The following is a 15,994-nucleotide window of genomic DNA, read 5'->3' as shown; positions in this document are numbered from 1 at the left end:
CAGATCTCATGCGAACTGCCATGTGAATTGGACACACTAATAGCCAAGGTTTGTTTTTAAAATCAGTTTTCCTTATTCATTTTTGGTCATGTGATTTAAATTGCAAATACATCTTCCATAGCAAAACCTTTGGCTATTTGTAATAAAAATATAGTGGCAATACTATAGAAGGGAAATTGATGAAGAGAGAAAAAAAGACAAGAAACCAAGCAGATTTAAGCACATTAGCTTCTTATACCCATATGAAAAATAGCATTAGGTGGCAAGGTTATCACAAACATTCCTTATTTTTGTCATAACTCAAATAAAACAGACAGAATCAGTAACAGTTGTAAGTTGGCACAAAAACGTACATATTTTCAATAACTTAAGGTGTTTTTGGCTGATTATACATTATTGGACACAGAATAGCATCACCACTGTGGGTCAACTTGTTGTCACTAATGGAAAAATAGACAAAGAACAATATCTACAAAGTTTGACATTTTTGACCCATCTCACTTTTCCTGTGAACGAAATGTCAAAATCATTGTGATGCAGATTAATTAAAAAAATACAGTGGGGGCAAAAAAATATGTTGCAGTAAAGTGTTTCTTTTTCTCCCTCACAGAGTTTGAAAAGAAAGGAATGTGTTCCTAATCAGTGGAAAAGAGAGACATCTCTACCAATAAGATAAAGAGACAGAGGACAGATGTACTTCTATATGAGTACTGAGATGCATGACAGAAGTGTAGGTGTGAGCACAAGCCCACAGACACACAACACAACATATAAAACAAACACACATGCACACATTTTTTGTCATAGACATCAAACACTGCATTATACTGGGAGGTCAAAGAAGGTTTGGTCTTGTTCTGTCTTTCTTTAACTAACCAGACTTTTTAATTGTTACATTGTGTTTGCCACATTTGGAATGTAAAGAAATGTGGCAAACACACTAATGGTTAATCCACAGTAATGGTAGAGATAAATAAATAGGAAACATACTATAGCACACAGTAAGGTCACAGGTGTAACGCTATCACCTATCACCAGTCAGAAAGCTCCTTACTCTTTTTCCTGTACACCTGTGATTTGATTGTGAAACAGAAAACCTCACTGCAAACATTTTATGTTTTTGTTCGCTAATCACGTGTGTCATTCCAGTGTTTGCAAAGAGTTGAATAGAATTAAATATGATTAAAGACAGACCATCACTGTTTTAATTAGCTAATAAATGATATCAGGACTTGGTACTTCATGGTAAATTTACACAGGTTTGGGTTTTAGGCTTCCCAACATAGACAACACTGAACCCTCAGGATATGGGTTCTATCACACATGGAAATACTGCTCATTTTAGGTGATTGTCTCTAAGATTATCCAATTACAATATAACAAATTCTTCAACAAAACAGAGGGAGTTATGTCCTTTTTTCCACCAAATGCACTTAGTAGTCCTAATGATTCTGTGGTATTCACAAAATCAAGTCTTTCAGCAACAACTCTTTCATTTAAACCCCGTATAGACATGGTTCTGTCGACGTGTAAGTGCAATCTCTCTCTGTTGATATCAAAACAAGGTTCCAAGGAGAGTTTTGAAATTGCACTATTTTCTGCAGTTCTACAGCCATGCAGTTTCAGTCCCCCTCAGCTTCTGTGCATGCACACAGTTTTGTCAGTTTTTGGGTGCCACTCGTTACTTCATACCAGCAACTGTCCTTGTAGAGGTCCACCTTTTATTTATATTCCACATTCTTTTCACCCACCTCTTACTCCATCCAGGTGTAGTTACAGGTTCATCAGACAGGCATTAGTAGTGTTACTGAGGAGATCTCACAGGACGAGCAGGTTACTGACAAATGAATAAATACTTATATGAAGGGAGTCACTCTGCTGCACCTCTGGATTATCCACAAAATACTCCAAGTTTACTTTGTGTCCCTGGAAATAAAGGAAAACACACTTTAAACTACATACTGGCACAGTTTTCCTAAATGAAAAAAGAAACCCTGAAATAAATATAAAATTCATAAATACTCAGCAAATACAAAATGGTTTGTTCATAAATGGGTTAATTCACCAATTTCTGCTTTATTTCTACACCTTATTGAAACCCACCTGGGATTGTTTTAGTTTTACATTAGCATTGCTCTCATAGCTGCCTTGCTGATTCGCTTGCGATTCTTCCTCATCCTTTTCTTTGGACGGGCTGGGGGCCTGGGGCCTGCTGGAGCTGATGGCTGCTTTGTGGTAGTTGTAGATGTTGTCTCTGTAACAACAGGATTTAAATATTAGTAGAAATTTAACAAAAACCTATTACCTTTATGTTTGCAGCTTTGCAATATTGTGAACATCATCCAGTAATTAATTACATTTAACCACATGAATTTCTTAATTCCATTAAGTCATGTCTATTACCTGGTTTCTGCGTTGTTGTTTGCAGATGATGATGATGATGTTTACTGTGCAGGTGGTGTTGACTATCTGTCTCCTTTTCTTTCTGCCACTCCTCCTCCTCTCGCTTCGTTTGCTGCTGTCGCAATATCTCCTTCTCTTGGTCCAACCTCTTGTGGAGGAGTAGCAGCTCTTTTTTCTCCTCCTCTACTTTTTCCTTCTCAATCTGTAATATCCTGTCCTCCTCTGGAGTCTCGTTATCTTTCCGTCTCGCCTGCCCTCGAGGGTCTGGATTTGGCTCTTTGGTAGGCCTGAACCTGCTTCCGACCTGCTCGATGGTTGCCTCAGTGGGACTGAACTTGGCTTGAGGATTGTGAGTTGCTGGCTTTGAAAACTTGGATTTGTCATCTTGCCATGATGGGTGGTGTGTTTGTGTTTCCCTATTTCCCTCATTAACCTTCCCCTCAGTATTGTTGAGCAGTAACCCATCCCATCCTTCTGCCAACTTCTGCTCAATGCCAACATTGTCCACTGCGGATAGAGTCTTATTTCCTTCTGAGATCTTACCATTCTTCCTCTCCACATTAGTCCCAAGAGGCACTGTGGAGTTATGTGCCCAGTGTGGACCATAGAGAATAGCCTCTTCAGACTGAGATGTGTCCTCCCCAGGCAGACTGTACCCTTCTCCATGCTGCGTGAAGGTGTCTCCTCTGGGGCTCCAATGCTGCTCCAGGAGATCTTCCAGATTGGCTCTCTGGTTCTGCTTCAGGTCATCCCACTGATGGAGCTCATCCTTGGAGTGCACCTTGACCTTGGAAGTAAAATTAAACAAAATTCAGTTTAGCTGAAAACGAAGAAGTTATGATCAATAGATGGACCCTAACCCTAACCCTAACCCTCACCTAAACCCATTCGATGTACTCAGCATTTGTATGTCTTTCCAACAAAATGTAATTATTTAAATTTAAATATATAATGTTAAACTTAACCCCTGCATTATTAGTCCCTTTAACAAAAAAGGTCTCTCAGAAAAAGCTATCTACAGATGGAAAACTGATTTTTATTGCAAGCTAGTAAAAGTATTAAAGTTTGGGGAAAACCTGGTAGTGAAATTAACTGCTGTTGCTTTCACACCCTATTAACCTCATAACTATACATCAAACAAAGGCACCAATCAATTGGTGTAGTTAGAGCATTAACCAAGCAGCAGACAGCATGCACAATACTGTAGCATTTGTACTGTACCTGTCCATGTCCGTTTCCTTGACTGAGAGTCTGGTTTCGATGCTGGTCCTTACTGTGGTGGTGTGGTCTGCGAGGTGATTTTCTCTTGAGCACTGGGGGTCTTGGAACTGGCTGACATCGACACTCCACATGATCGACCACTGACACCACTGCTTTAGCGTACGTGGGTTTTTTGTTTACATATTCGATCTTCATGACCTGGAGAGGTTGAGTAGAAGAAGACGGTAGTCACAGGGAATAATTTACAGTTTATAACCAACTTGTACTTCTGGGATGTTGTTGGTGTGTGTGGTTAGTGTGTACATATCTGTGTGTGGGTGTTTACCTGCAGGTATCTGGTGTGTGTGACAACAGGGACACACTGCAGGCTCTTGGTGTTGCAGCAGCCGGAGCAGCGCTGCACCTCAACGCAGGGTGGCCATAGCAAGAAGTTAGCATTGCTGCGGTCTAACATCGCTCTGGTGACCTCCACCACTTCTGTACGAACTTTACACAGAGCCTGCTGGGCTGGTTGGGCATCTGCAGGATGAGATATGACTGAACATGAGTATGACTCGTAGTATTGGGATTAGTATCAGTAGTATTAGTACGCAGAACTTACTGCATTTTTAAAATCTCCTAGGACCACTGGCTGACTTTATGTGTTTGTTGAGCCAATAAGTAAAAAGAGCAACAAAATGCACATGGGACTCCTCATGAATAGCTACAGAATTCTTTCTTGAGTGCATGTGTATTTGTGTGATACAAACTGCTTTCCAATTTATACATTTCCTAATAGTTGCTGTGATTTTTGCATCTTAGCAACAACTATCCTGCATTAGCACTGCAGCATCCACTACAGCCTGTTGTTAGCTGTAGCAGAGCAGGAGAGAGCAGATGGATTATGAAACTCATGCATTTGAAATGAGTAGATATGCAAAAACTTCTTCTAATCAGACTCTGTAGATTATTACTCTCAAACATGAATGTAATTCAGTTCGCCTTGCTTCACAAAAGTTTAGGACTCTTTCTCTGGGATTACAAAAGCATATAAAATATTCAGCATAGTTTACATCTAGAGTGATATAGGGCCATTAGTATCTCCTTTTGCTAGAGGGAATCCTGCAAAGTCACCCAGACTGCTGTAGAGTGATGTCAGGGGATTCAGACATCTGTTTCATCACGATAGCGAAGAGAAGGTTAATGGGAAGGATTTTACCGTGTCAAAAAAGCCATACATGTCACATTAATCAACTCACAGGAAGACTGACTAATGAGGATGGATTATGTCTACATTCACGGGGAAAATCAGGAATCCTTCATACCAACACTATTCAATTTTTGTGTGAATATCGTGGAGATCAGACATGCCATGACAAACAAAAAGGAAGGGGGGGGGGGGGGTTACTCACCGAGGCTCCGTGGTAATCTGTGACCTCCATTGGCTTCTGAATTTCCCTCCTCCTCATCTGAGACAAAACAATAAACAAATACAACATTTGACTTATGTAGACATGGCAAATGATTTATGAATGTTTTGTTTTCGGCATGTGATATACAATATTTTTTTTATTCTAAGACCTTGTAAGCACCCTCTGCATGTACACAGATAAAACAGGAGTTCAGGTCCTTGCATGTGGGTGTGTAAATGTGAGCGTGCACAAAAAGATAGAAAGAAAGAGGCAGAGACAAAGAGGGTGTGGGGGTAGTTAATGTCACATGTGAGTGTGCAGGCAGAGAGAGACAGAAAGACAGCTAGTTTAAATAAGCACACTGTTATCATTTCAACTTATTTGCATGTATAATTTGCATGCATGTTTTTCCAAGATCATGTAATCTGCCTGCTGCTTGTTTTCTGCATTTGTTTGTTTGTTTGTTTGCTTGACTTGCTTTTATTACTCCACTTGTTTACTAGTCACAATTAGGGTAGAAAAGCAAAGACACATAATAATATTACTACACTCTTCAATATAATTCCTTGTCAATAGTGAACTGAAATAGTGCCTGAAGTTATGAAGCCTCATTTATTAGGGTGTTGTTGAGTAAAAACAGCATGTCTCAGTCCATATGTTGATAAGAATTAAGAAAATATCTTGGCTCATGACATCATTATATACACTGTAGGTCTGCAACCAACAATTATTTTGATTATTCATTAATCAGTCAATTACTTTCTCAAATTAGTCATTCAAAATGTCAGAAAAAATTCAATCACTGTTACTCTAAGTCCTAAATGGAAATAAAATGTCTTGTTTTTTCCTGACAATAGTCCACAACCAAAAGATAATAATTTTACTGAATCACATTTCAGATGCTGGAAACAGAGAATGTCTGCATTTATTCTTTAAAAAAATGACTCAAAATAATGAATAGATTATCAAAAGAGTTGGAGATTAATTTTCTATCTATTGACTAATCGACTCATGGTTGCAGTTCGAAATATGCATGTCTTTCAGACTGAGTTAAAACATGAAATTACCTCAATAGAAGTTCATGATAATGCACAACATGCAACAAAACCAAAAAATATGTATTTTTCATGAAATTCATATTCATATTATTTTTTTAAATAATAATAATAACATATTTCTTTAGTGAAGTTGTGATTAAGTATTTTAACATGAACCAAAAACGTGGATCCCATCAGCATTATAGATTATGATTAGCCTTCCAAACTTCATGATTGGTTTTAATCATAAGATGAAAGGTTGTTTAGTGTTGATTTAGTTACATTAGGTGATAAAACTGAACATGGTTCTATTCATGTTAAGGTTAAAGACAGTTTATGTTGAATATTCAGATTAGTTATATGTGCATGAACAGTAATATTCAAATGTTCTGTTCTTTACCTACGGAGTCAGTTAGCAACAGCAGCTGAAGGTCCTCTATGGAGGAGATGGGGCTGTTTCTAACCAGCTCCACCAGGGCTGCAGGCAGAGGGTCCTCCTGCAACACAAACATCCACACACACAGAAATATATATGAATGGACGTATGAGATTTAAGAAATAAGGGAAGATACAGCACTCTGCAACATCTTGTAACATGGATGATTATGGGGAAAAATATGATTTATTTAGACATTTCTTAGTTTGAGCATTTCCCACTCATAGGCATGATAAGTTGAGGCTCCATATGTGATATTTTAATTCATTTTTGCTTTTTTTTGTGTTTATCATTCAACAACATGCCTTTGAGCAAATATTACCATACCACTGCACCAAAAGCAAAGCAGCAGCACTACGACCTGACTGTGGGTTTAACCCCCCTGGTCATTAATGGGCAAGAGAGTTGGGAGGGGGTGAGTATTAGCCAAAGCAGGCACACAATGGTCACTAAGAGCAGGGTGAATGACTATTGGCGTTGTGTCTTGTCATCTGCTAACATTTAGGGGTCAAAGGAGCCAGGAAGGAGTCAGGAAGTGGGGGAAGGAGTGATACAGAGAGGAGGAGAGAAGGCATCTGAAAAAAGAGGGATAATAGATAGAATAAAAGACGGGTTAAAATGGACAAGGATCAGACATGGGTCGAGACACTTCCTCACACTGGTTTAAATGGTGTGGATGTGCTTCAGTTGCTTTTATGTCTCATGTGCAACCAGTGAAAATGATTTCGCAAGAGCTGATGTATCATAAATAGTAACTGCTACACCTGTTTTTCAAATAACTTTTAATGAAATGTTGCACTTTTAACTTTAAACTTTACAATACATATATATATTAATTTTATAGTGTCCAGTAAGCCTGGTTAGGTTAAAAAAAACTGTTAAAGACTTCATTCAGGTTTTGGAAAATATAATGAATCCCTGTGGGAGGCATGTTTCTGCCAAAGGAAGCAGCCATCCATGCATGAGATGCATTCTCACCCTGCCCATACTGTATGCCATTGACTTTCCCCTATTGTTGGCTGGCTTTCAGAGAGTCAAATAATACAGCAGGGAAATGCCTGCTGTATTACACTTACATCTTTGTGGCAGAGCTGCAGATGCCCCTGAGGAGTCATCATGATTATTTCCTCCCTTCACCAACGGAGCAAACTGCTTGCTGGGCTAATTGTGTCTGATGTTAATTATAGGATGTGTGCCTTTGTTCACAATGGTGCCTGCTGTCATGACGACTTGTGTCTAAGCAGGAAATATTAAATAAACACGTTAGGTTTTGATAAACAAAATGTATGTAAACATATTCAGACTGGGCAGACTGAATATGTAAACACACATTAAAAAATGTGCAACTATGAGGTACAAGGTACTAAAATAAATAAAGGGAATTTGATTTTTTTAAAAGTAAGTCCTGAACTCACAGGATGATAAATGGAGGGATATTGTTAAGTATTGTGTCCAATGCCGTCCTTCCCTTAAAGAAGTGTAGCCCTCCTTTGGATTTATAAAGAGTCGTTAAATTGCCAGTAAAATGGCGAAAGTTAATTCAGTGAGTGTAACGCTAATATCCCATCACTGGGAGTCTGAGTAAACTGTATCTCAACTTCCAGCTGAGCTGCATCTGGAGCAGTCAGCCTGTTTCAAATAATAGGCTTCCGCTGATGAAGCGGAGCAAGCGACAGCTGTTACATTAGGCATCATGGTGGTGGTTCATTGTTAATCTACAGCAAGACATATAGTTGGGTTTTTTGCAGTGCCACGTCTTACAAACTGTATTGTATAACTGAACTGCTGCCTGTATTGTCCACATGTGCAGTGACGTACAGTAACTTCCTCCTTCTCACATCATGAGAATGTGAAGTGTCTGCTATAGTTTTTGTGCCTTCCACATGATCCAAAAACCCACATTTTGCTGAAATCTGGTGCTTCGCCTAATTTATGTATCACCTGAAGCAAGCTGCTATCCCCTGAGGGTCTGTTGGACATATTGAGGAATGCCAGGTACAGGCAGCGGCTGCAGTGGGCAGGGGAGGAGAGGGAACATCTAATCGTACATAATTAGGGGGTCGGGTTTGCTGCCGGCAATGAGGCAGCAGCCACAGCACACGTGCGAGGTTTCACATGTATTAGCTGAAACTATGTCTACACGTGCACAATACCGGAATGTGTGAATAAATGTGACTCCTTCCTTTTTCATAATTTACCTCTGAGTTGGAAAGGCGCCTGATGCCAATAAGGATAATGAGTAAATGTCTGATTCCTCTTTGGTGGTCTCCAGCTTAACCCAGCACTTTGTACATTAGTGGATTGGCTTTGAATTTAAATCTTTTATGATAATGTCCTTTTTTATAAGAAGTATGATTGAACCTCATATAGAGGCACCTTGATTTCACAGCTGCCATACTATAACTTTAAAATTAGACATGGGGAAATTCCTGGTTGTATACCTCAAAGCCTCTGTAACTTTCTCCCTCTAAAACACTTGGTCTGTCAAATTTGAGTTTTCTTTTACATGTGGTGCCTACAGAAGCCATAAAATGAAAAGAGGGGTTGATGACAGGAATTTAAAGTCCTCCATCATAGCTGTGATTCACTCAAAATGTACATTTATGTGAAGTAGTCATGGTAACGGTACGTAAACTACCTTGTATGGCTTCAGTGAATGAAAGGAAGAACAAAACTGTTTTGATGTTTGAAGATTCAAAAGTATTCATCTAACAGTTCACAGTTCTCCCCCTGTGTTTATTTTTTCCTTCTTCTTTTTTTGTCCTGAGAGCTCACCCTTTCCCACTGGATGAACAAATAAAGACCAACCCACAGTTGTGCCCTCTTTATTGACTTGTTTAAAAGTCCACTTCCCATGACTGACTTGTTAACTGTGTGTGTTTTAACCTCATTTTCCTTTACAAATGACTGACTGACTAGTGGCTCATGATGGAGATGAATGGCCAGGGTCAGAAACACATATTAAGTCTGGATGAAGGCAGAAATACAGATAAAATCTGATTCTGAACCTATTTCTATAAAATTCATATCTACAGCGATCAGCTAAAGAGGCAAAGTTTTGTTTTTTTCTAATATGAACATAATGCCAGTTATTGTCAAGCGTCACTTGACCTAGACAGGGCCCTCAGTTAAGTTTTGTCTTCCTGTTTGACCTCAGCAGGCAGTCAGACTTTGTCCCTCTATGCTGCATCCATATTTGTTCAGCAGCCTATTGCTTGTTCATTTGCAGAAAAATTAAAATACATTTTATTCAGACATACAGCATGCTTTTAATGTAAAAGCATTTAACCCCACCACCACATACACACACACACACACACACACACACAGTATTAATGGTAGTGTGGTCTCTGCTGGTCGTCTACTGTAACAAACATGTGGGCTCAATACAGCACGATGTTACCGCACGATGCTGCTTGCTGACTGATTTATGGCTGCACTCAACATCTGGAACAGCATCCATGAATGCGCCACTTAACCACGTGGAGCATCCAGCTGCAAAAGGAGCCTATCATTGCAGCCTCTGTTTCCTGGCTCATCACCCACAGAGGACGACCTCTGCATGTGTCTGCCCCTGGGCATCCATTCATAACGCCAGTTAATGGGAGGAATAACAGTTATTTTCTGCAAGGATCCCACCCCTCTCCCAGAAGCAATATGATAAAGACTGGCTTTTATTATGAGACTCGAATGAAGCAGGTGCACTCATTCCACGACATGAATTTGATTATTACATCGATGTTGTGTTTGTGAAGAAAACGAAAATAATAAAGGTCCCAACAGGCTACAGGTTAATTGAATGGAATCAGCCTATAAGTGGTCAAGATTAATGCCTAGTAATTATTATGAAGTGGCTGCAACAAACATTTAAAAATGACTTCATTTTAACTTTATATTGGCTTATGGATATTTTTTCAACCTGTTAGAGCTCGTGACAATTTCCTAAACTAAATTGAGGTTTAGCATTTCGATGATTATATGATTATAGCTTAATAATAGTGTACCACTCTCTTTAGGCTACATTAAGACTACTTCATGGTAAAAGTAAGGCACCTCTAAAAGTTGGTCCAACTGTGATTGATGCTAACTCACCTCGGCTACGCCAAACCGCAGACACGCCGCCAGCAACGCGAGCAGCAGATGTACCCACGAGCTCATCTTGCTGCCCAGCCTCGAGCCTCTTCGACGGACCGGGCATTTATGGAAGCGCGAGAGTCCCTCTCTCCTCAGCACTGCGCGCGGTGGGACAGCAGCTCGTCCTGCGGAACTGCGCGCGCGTACACAGCCTGTCCACACTGTTGTCTCTCCAATAGAGATATCCGAAGAAGAAGCTCGTGCTCGATCAGTGGCACCCAACTTTTAAGTCCCCCTTATATAAAAAGAAAAAGAAAAAAAATCTCCAATGTGCTGGATAAATAATAAAACTCCCAGTTTTAATTCAGCAGTTTTTTTTCTTTAGTCGTCTCTATTGAGCGCACACATTGCGTTTTAAAGCTCAGGTTAAGTGCGGTGGTTGTTTGGGGAGCGCAAAACTTAATTAACACTTATTAAAGGTCCAAACACCACAACACAAAACTATCCAACCGGAGTCAGACTGAAAAGTAATAAGAAGTAAAGTTAAAATTATCCAAAGAAGAATTAAATTAAAAAATCCATTTGATTTCTCTCTCTCCAGTAGTCCTTCTCAAGAGCCTCTTTTTCTTTAACCGTGATGCGTTCCAAAGTCCAGCTCACAGACTGAACATCTGACATAAAGTCACAGGTCAAGACGGTAGTTTGCGGTCCTCTTCTTCCAAGGAGTCTTATCAATAAGCAAAGCGCTGTGTGGCTCGGTGCGCCTCAGCCCTGGACCGGCCTGATTACGCAGCGGTGGTGGTGGTGAGGGGAAGAGCAGATTTCCAAGAGTCTGCTGTTGGTCTGCTCAACAGTATCTCTCTCCCGCCCCCTGCCTGAAGTATGGGTGATAATCTCCGTATAAAGACCCGACATAGTCCACAAACGACCGCCTCACAGCAGCCACTCTGAGCATTATTTCCTCTGTCGTGAATCATTTATGCAGATATTCCTGAGACTGTGCCAAGTCTTGTGGGTTTTTCTGTTGGTCTGAATTTTGTTTTTCTTGTATGGTCTGGTTTGAAACACGCATCAGTATTATTAACTTTGGGGTTTTTTTAAATATCAGTCTGGTGTTAGTGCTCACAGGTACACACCCATTGTACACCTTTATTTTTAAAGTTTTGAACAGGTTTGTGATGGACAAATTATTAGAAACAACCCTGTTATATATAGCAGTTGTTATAACTCTGAATACAAGTCTCAAAAAAGAACATTTATGAACAGTGACAAACTTTGTTCTGTTAGGTTTTAACATACTGGTCATATTCTGATCTTCTATCATCTTAAATATTCCTTTATAATTAGTCTATATACCAAGTTTTGAACCAAAATGTATGTTGTAACCATAGATTTCTTATTTGGTCATTCATAAATGGGTGATTTTTCCTCCATTAATGTTTTAGAGAGCAGAAAGTGTGAAAAATATATTCACAATCACACTATATCATGATCTCATGTTATCTAAAACAACAGAACATACCAGACATTATTTCTGTTAATTAATTGAAAGTAAATGATGGAACAGAATTTGAATTGGAGGTTTCATTTTAACCATTACAATCATGAATCATATTTCAATTTCTGTACATTCTGGGCCACAAAATTTCAGGCTTAAATAATGATGTTTTGTGATGATGATGATAAAGATGTTTTTACTGCTTTCAAATGTTAAAATTGGTCCAATTTGACTCATCAGGGTTAAGACTGAAGCCAGGCTATGTTCCTATATTCACTTCTATTTAAGGAATTTATGTCAAACTAAATATGCTTTAAGCAAAGTTCACACTTATAATTGACCCCAAATTCATCCTATTGCATAAGAGGCCTTTATGCACCTACTATTGCTGGAGAGGTCAGCGGGATAGTTGCCATGCCAACTGACTCCTCTTATTACCTCAGCATCACTGCTAGCTGGACTATCAGGAAACAAAAGATGACTCTAAATATCACAGGAGTTATTCTTGGAGACCTGACCTTTGACGGTCACTCATGTTTAGGGAACATTTTTGAACAATGGCCGACGGTGACTCTGCAATGTCGAAACTCAGACAACCAAGGCCCTAAAATAGTATGTCAGCCAGCCAACCTTGTGGACTTTATATTACTTAGAATAACATATGACAGGCGCAAAAGAGCACGAAAGTTTTTGAAGAATACAATAGTGAAAGATGAAGTGCATAATACAAGCAAACTCCTCAATAATAACAAAACTCCTCAATAAATTCTTCCATAGTTTCTATAGCAGCTCTGTGCATTTTCTTAACCACTGCAGTTGGTAAAGTTTTGTCTTCCAGTTCAGTCATGGCCCACTGAATAATAGGATGCCATTGTTTTTCTAACAAGAGCCAATGGAGGAAACAGCATGAGCTATGGAGCTATATTTACACTGCATTTCATATTCACACGTTTGGCCAAGGCCACTGGCAGCATGGGGTAACAATTGTGACTTAAGACACCAGTGCAATGCAACACAAACTGCATATTTGTATAGGTAAAAACTGTAACAAAAAATTACAAATCATACCATCCTTTCAGTACTTCTCATACTGATACCCTTATTTGTATATATTTTTAAAATATACTCCATACAGGTTTTTCTAAAGGAGTGAATAAGTGTGTAGATAATGCCGTGACAAGTAAAATGCCTTGAATAGTGGAATCCTGATTCCAGAAATGACAACAAGTAAATAAATGTTTTTGAGTGCTTCCTATGCTGTCAGAGTTGCCAATTCTATACAAGTCAAAACATATTTTGTTTTATGTTCAGGTTGTGGCTCCCAAAACATGAGTGTGTGGTGTGTTTAGTTTCCAAGCAGTAGGGGAAAAGGAGGAGGAGGAGAAGGAAGAGGAGGATGAGGAGTGGGGGGGGGCAGGTTCTTGACTAGAGGTAGGGATTTTCCCACCGGGACCTGCAGTCATATCACACTATAGCGGATTTTCTCTCACACACGCACACAAACATACAAACACACACACACACTCACTCACACCTGCGACTGTAACATCTCACCACAACTACAATCCCACTGAGAGAAGGCCATCCATCATTATACAGACAGGTGACAACTTAATAAGAAACATTCACGAGAATACTGTACGTGCACTCATAGCCCAAGTTCAATAGTGTATGTGTGTGTGTGAGCGTGTAAACGGATTTTTAGTGTATCATAGGAAAGTCATATTTCAGTATTTCAAAATGCACTCTTGCATGAGCGCACACACACACAAAGACACACAGAGACACACAGGCTCAAATGAAAGTGCACACGCGAAGCTGTTGTGTGTAACAGATCACAACCCTTCACATATTGGCTCATACACACACACACACACACACACTGTCCACACAGATGACAACCATTTCCACCATGAGTTGAGGACAGAGGGCCTTCTATGCTTAACAACTGAGTGAGAAATGACAGCACTCGCTCAAATATTTAAGAGCTTTTCAGAAGATCCGGAGAAGGTCGCAGCACCCTGAACTAATCTTCAATTGAACAATGATGGCATTTGATTTCATGCCTTTTTCCATCGTTGGCTGAAAAGCTTCAGTGGTTAATTTGACGCAGTCATCGCATAGCTGAGTCCCCCACAAACGGTCAGCTTTTCTAGATGAAAAGCATGAATCTACTGTATTTGTGTTGCACAAAGGACCCTGGCTTTGTGTATGTGCATGTGCATGCTGGTGCCTGCATATGTTTGTGTGTGTGTGTGTGTGTGCGTGTGTGTGTATAGGTGCACATTTTGCCGCTGTTACATGCATGAATGCTGAGTGGGAGTCAAGAGGGGAGACAATTGACCCCCGATTAGTCGTGGGGATAGACTCTCTCCAGCGCGTGTCTCTGAGATAATAGAGGATCATGTAGACCAAATGGACTAATGGGAAGTCATTAGTTGGCCCCTCGAGCCTAGAGTATGACCGCTCACCCTGGATCTCAGGTTTCCCAATCCCCATAGGAAGAATGTGGTTGCCTCAGATCAAAAGACCAAATGGCTGGATTCAGGTCCAGTGACCAGTAGCTGATTTATTCATATTAAAAAAAACAGACTGCAACATGTGCTCCTTCTGGCCTTATTCATCCAATTAGCTCATTGTGTACAGTTACTTCAAATCATGAAACACTAATAACACATCATAGATGTGGGACTCTTGTAATGGAGCCTATATGAACATGATTATAAAATAATATTCAGTTCCGATATTGTGCAGTTGACCCAACAGGAATGAGCTCAGTGTGGATGCAATCAGTTTGACAGAGTCATGGCAGCACAAAGTCTTAATGTCTCAGCAAGGATCTGTCAACAGCAGCTAACCAATGAGTCTGAATGAGAGAGCGAGAGACTGACAGTGAAGAATTGCTGGAATGCACTCTATTGAAACATGGCAGGGAAAGAGGAAGATATAGAAAAGGGAAGACAGAGAGAGACACATTGAGATACGCAAAGCGATAGAATAGACTGGAACCAAGAAAAAGGGAATAGCTACAGTAAATAGGAGTAGAAAGATATTGGTGTGCATGCCTGAGAGAAGAGAATGAGCTCAGACCTAAAGGCATTATGTTAAAAAACAGTCCGTTTCTGTCCTCCACACACACTCAGGGTGCCTCTGGACCAGTGCCAACCATGTTCGCTCTGATGTTTCTTGCCCTGCTGTTGCAAGTGAGGCTAATTTATAGGCGTATCACTCTCACAGCTGATATGGACTCTTTTATTTCACATCCTCTCCTCTAATGCCAGTCTGCGGTCTTTGTGCATTAGTTTAAGTTCATCGCCAGACACGTGACCCCACATAACTGTACCATTGTGTTCTAAGTGGTATCGTAAACATAGCTTTTGTGAAGTGTAATGGGAACATCTAAACTTCTGTAATTCATTCTGTTATATTACATACAATATATCCCAGTCCTACATTAGATGGCAACACATAGGCAGGGTCAGTGCCTTTTACAACACATCTGATATACAGTATCTATGTGAGTGGCTTTTATTTGATGTCAAAGTTTGGCCGAATATTTAGCATTAGTTGGGAAATGTTGTCTGGCTTCAGTGATCTAAGAAAATAGCCAATGTTTGTCACTGATATAGTATAAAAGAAAAGGTAGTGTGGTTAATGTGGAGCAGGAACCTGAATCCTGCATTGCATATTCATGAAAGCCCACCCTACTGTTGTTTGTATTGTTGGCACATCACCTGTGCAAAGAATATTTTATGTTAGGATTTTTTAAAATGATAATGGTTTTATATTTCTCTCCCCAATGGCAAACATGGGTCTTACATTTTCCAGGTGTGCAGTCATGCTAGCAGTTATGTGAGACTGTGGTGCCTTCAGCTAAATCCTAATGTCAGCATGCTATTGTAACAAGCTGGCAAGGACATTACTAAGTGTTATA

The 15,994-nt window shown here is 39.8% G+C and overlaps 1 protein-coding gene across 2 annotated transcripts; it reads right to left on the bottom strand.

Annotated features, from left to right (window-relative positions):
• Positions 1 to 654: 654 nt before the first annotated feature.
• Positions 655 to 10,761, bottom strand: pdgfbb (platelet-derived growth factor beta polypeptide b). 2 transcript variants are annotated; one of them, XM_053338304.1, is made up of 8 exons: positions 10,581 to 10,761; positions 6,453 to 6,549; positions 5,016 to 5,072; positions 3,950 to 4,143; positions 3,625 to 3,822; positions 2,404 to 3,190; positions 2,104 to 2,254; positions 655 to 1,926 (listed from the first exon to the last, which is right to left on the bottom strand). In XM_053338304.1, exons 1-7 carry the CDS (start codon positions 10,644 to 10,646, stop codon positions 2,121 to 2,123), a joined length of 1,533 nt encoding a protein of 510 aa, XP_053194279.1. In that variant the 5' UTR covers positions 10,647 to 10,761; the 3' UTR covers positions 655 to 1,926; positions 2,104 to 2,120. The 2 variants fall into 2 exon arrangements, with proteins under 2 accessions (XP_053194279.1, XP_053194280.1); XM_053338305.1 differs by lacking the exon at positions 10,581 to 10,761 and having other exon boundaries at positions 6,457 to 6,549.
• Positions 10,762 to 15,994: the final 5,233 nt, after the last annotated feature.

The sequence above is a fragment of the Scomber japonicus genome, chromosome 18 (genome assembly GCF_027409825.1).
Source record: "Scomber japonicus isolate fScoJap1 chromosome 18, fScoJap1.pri, whole genome shotgun sequence".
NCBI lineage: Eukaryota > Metazoa > Chordata > Actinopteri > Scombriformes > Scombridae > Scomber > Scomber japonicus.
The sequence above is the reverse complement of the archived record's forward strand: the minus strand, read 5'-3'. Positions and strand labels throughout refer to the sequence as shown.

What these genes read in the sequence shown, in the direction of transcription:
- pdgfbb (XM_053338304.1), bottom strand. Translation starts at nt 10,646, where the DNA reads ATGAGCTCGTGGGTACATCTGCTGCTCGCGTTGCTGGCGGCGTGTCTG. An exon ending in GTTGCTAACTGACTCCGTAG is followed by an intron (nt 5,073 to 6,452) that starts GTAAAGAACAGA and finishes GTTTTGTCTCAG; the next exon opens with ATGAGGAGGAGGGAAATTCA. An exon ending in AACAACAACGCAGAAACCAG is followed by an intron (nt 2,255 to 2,403) that starts GTAATAGACATG and finishes CTGTTGTTACAG; the next exon opens with AGACAACATCTACAACTACC.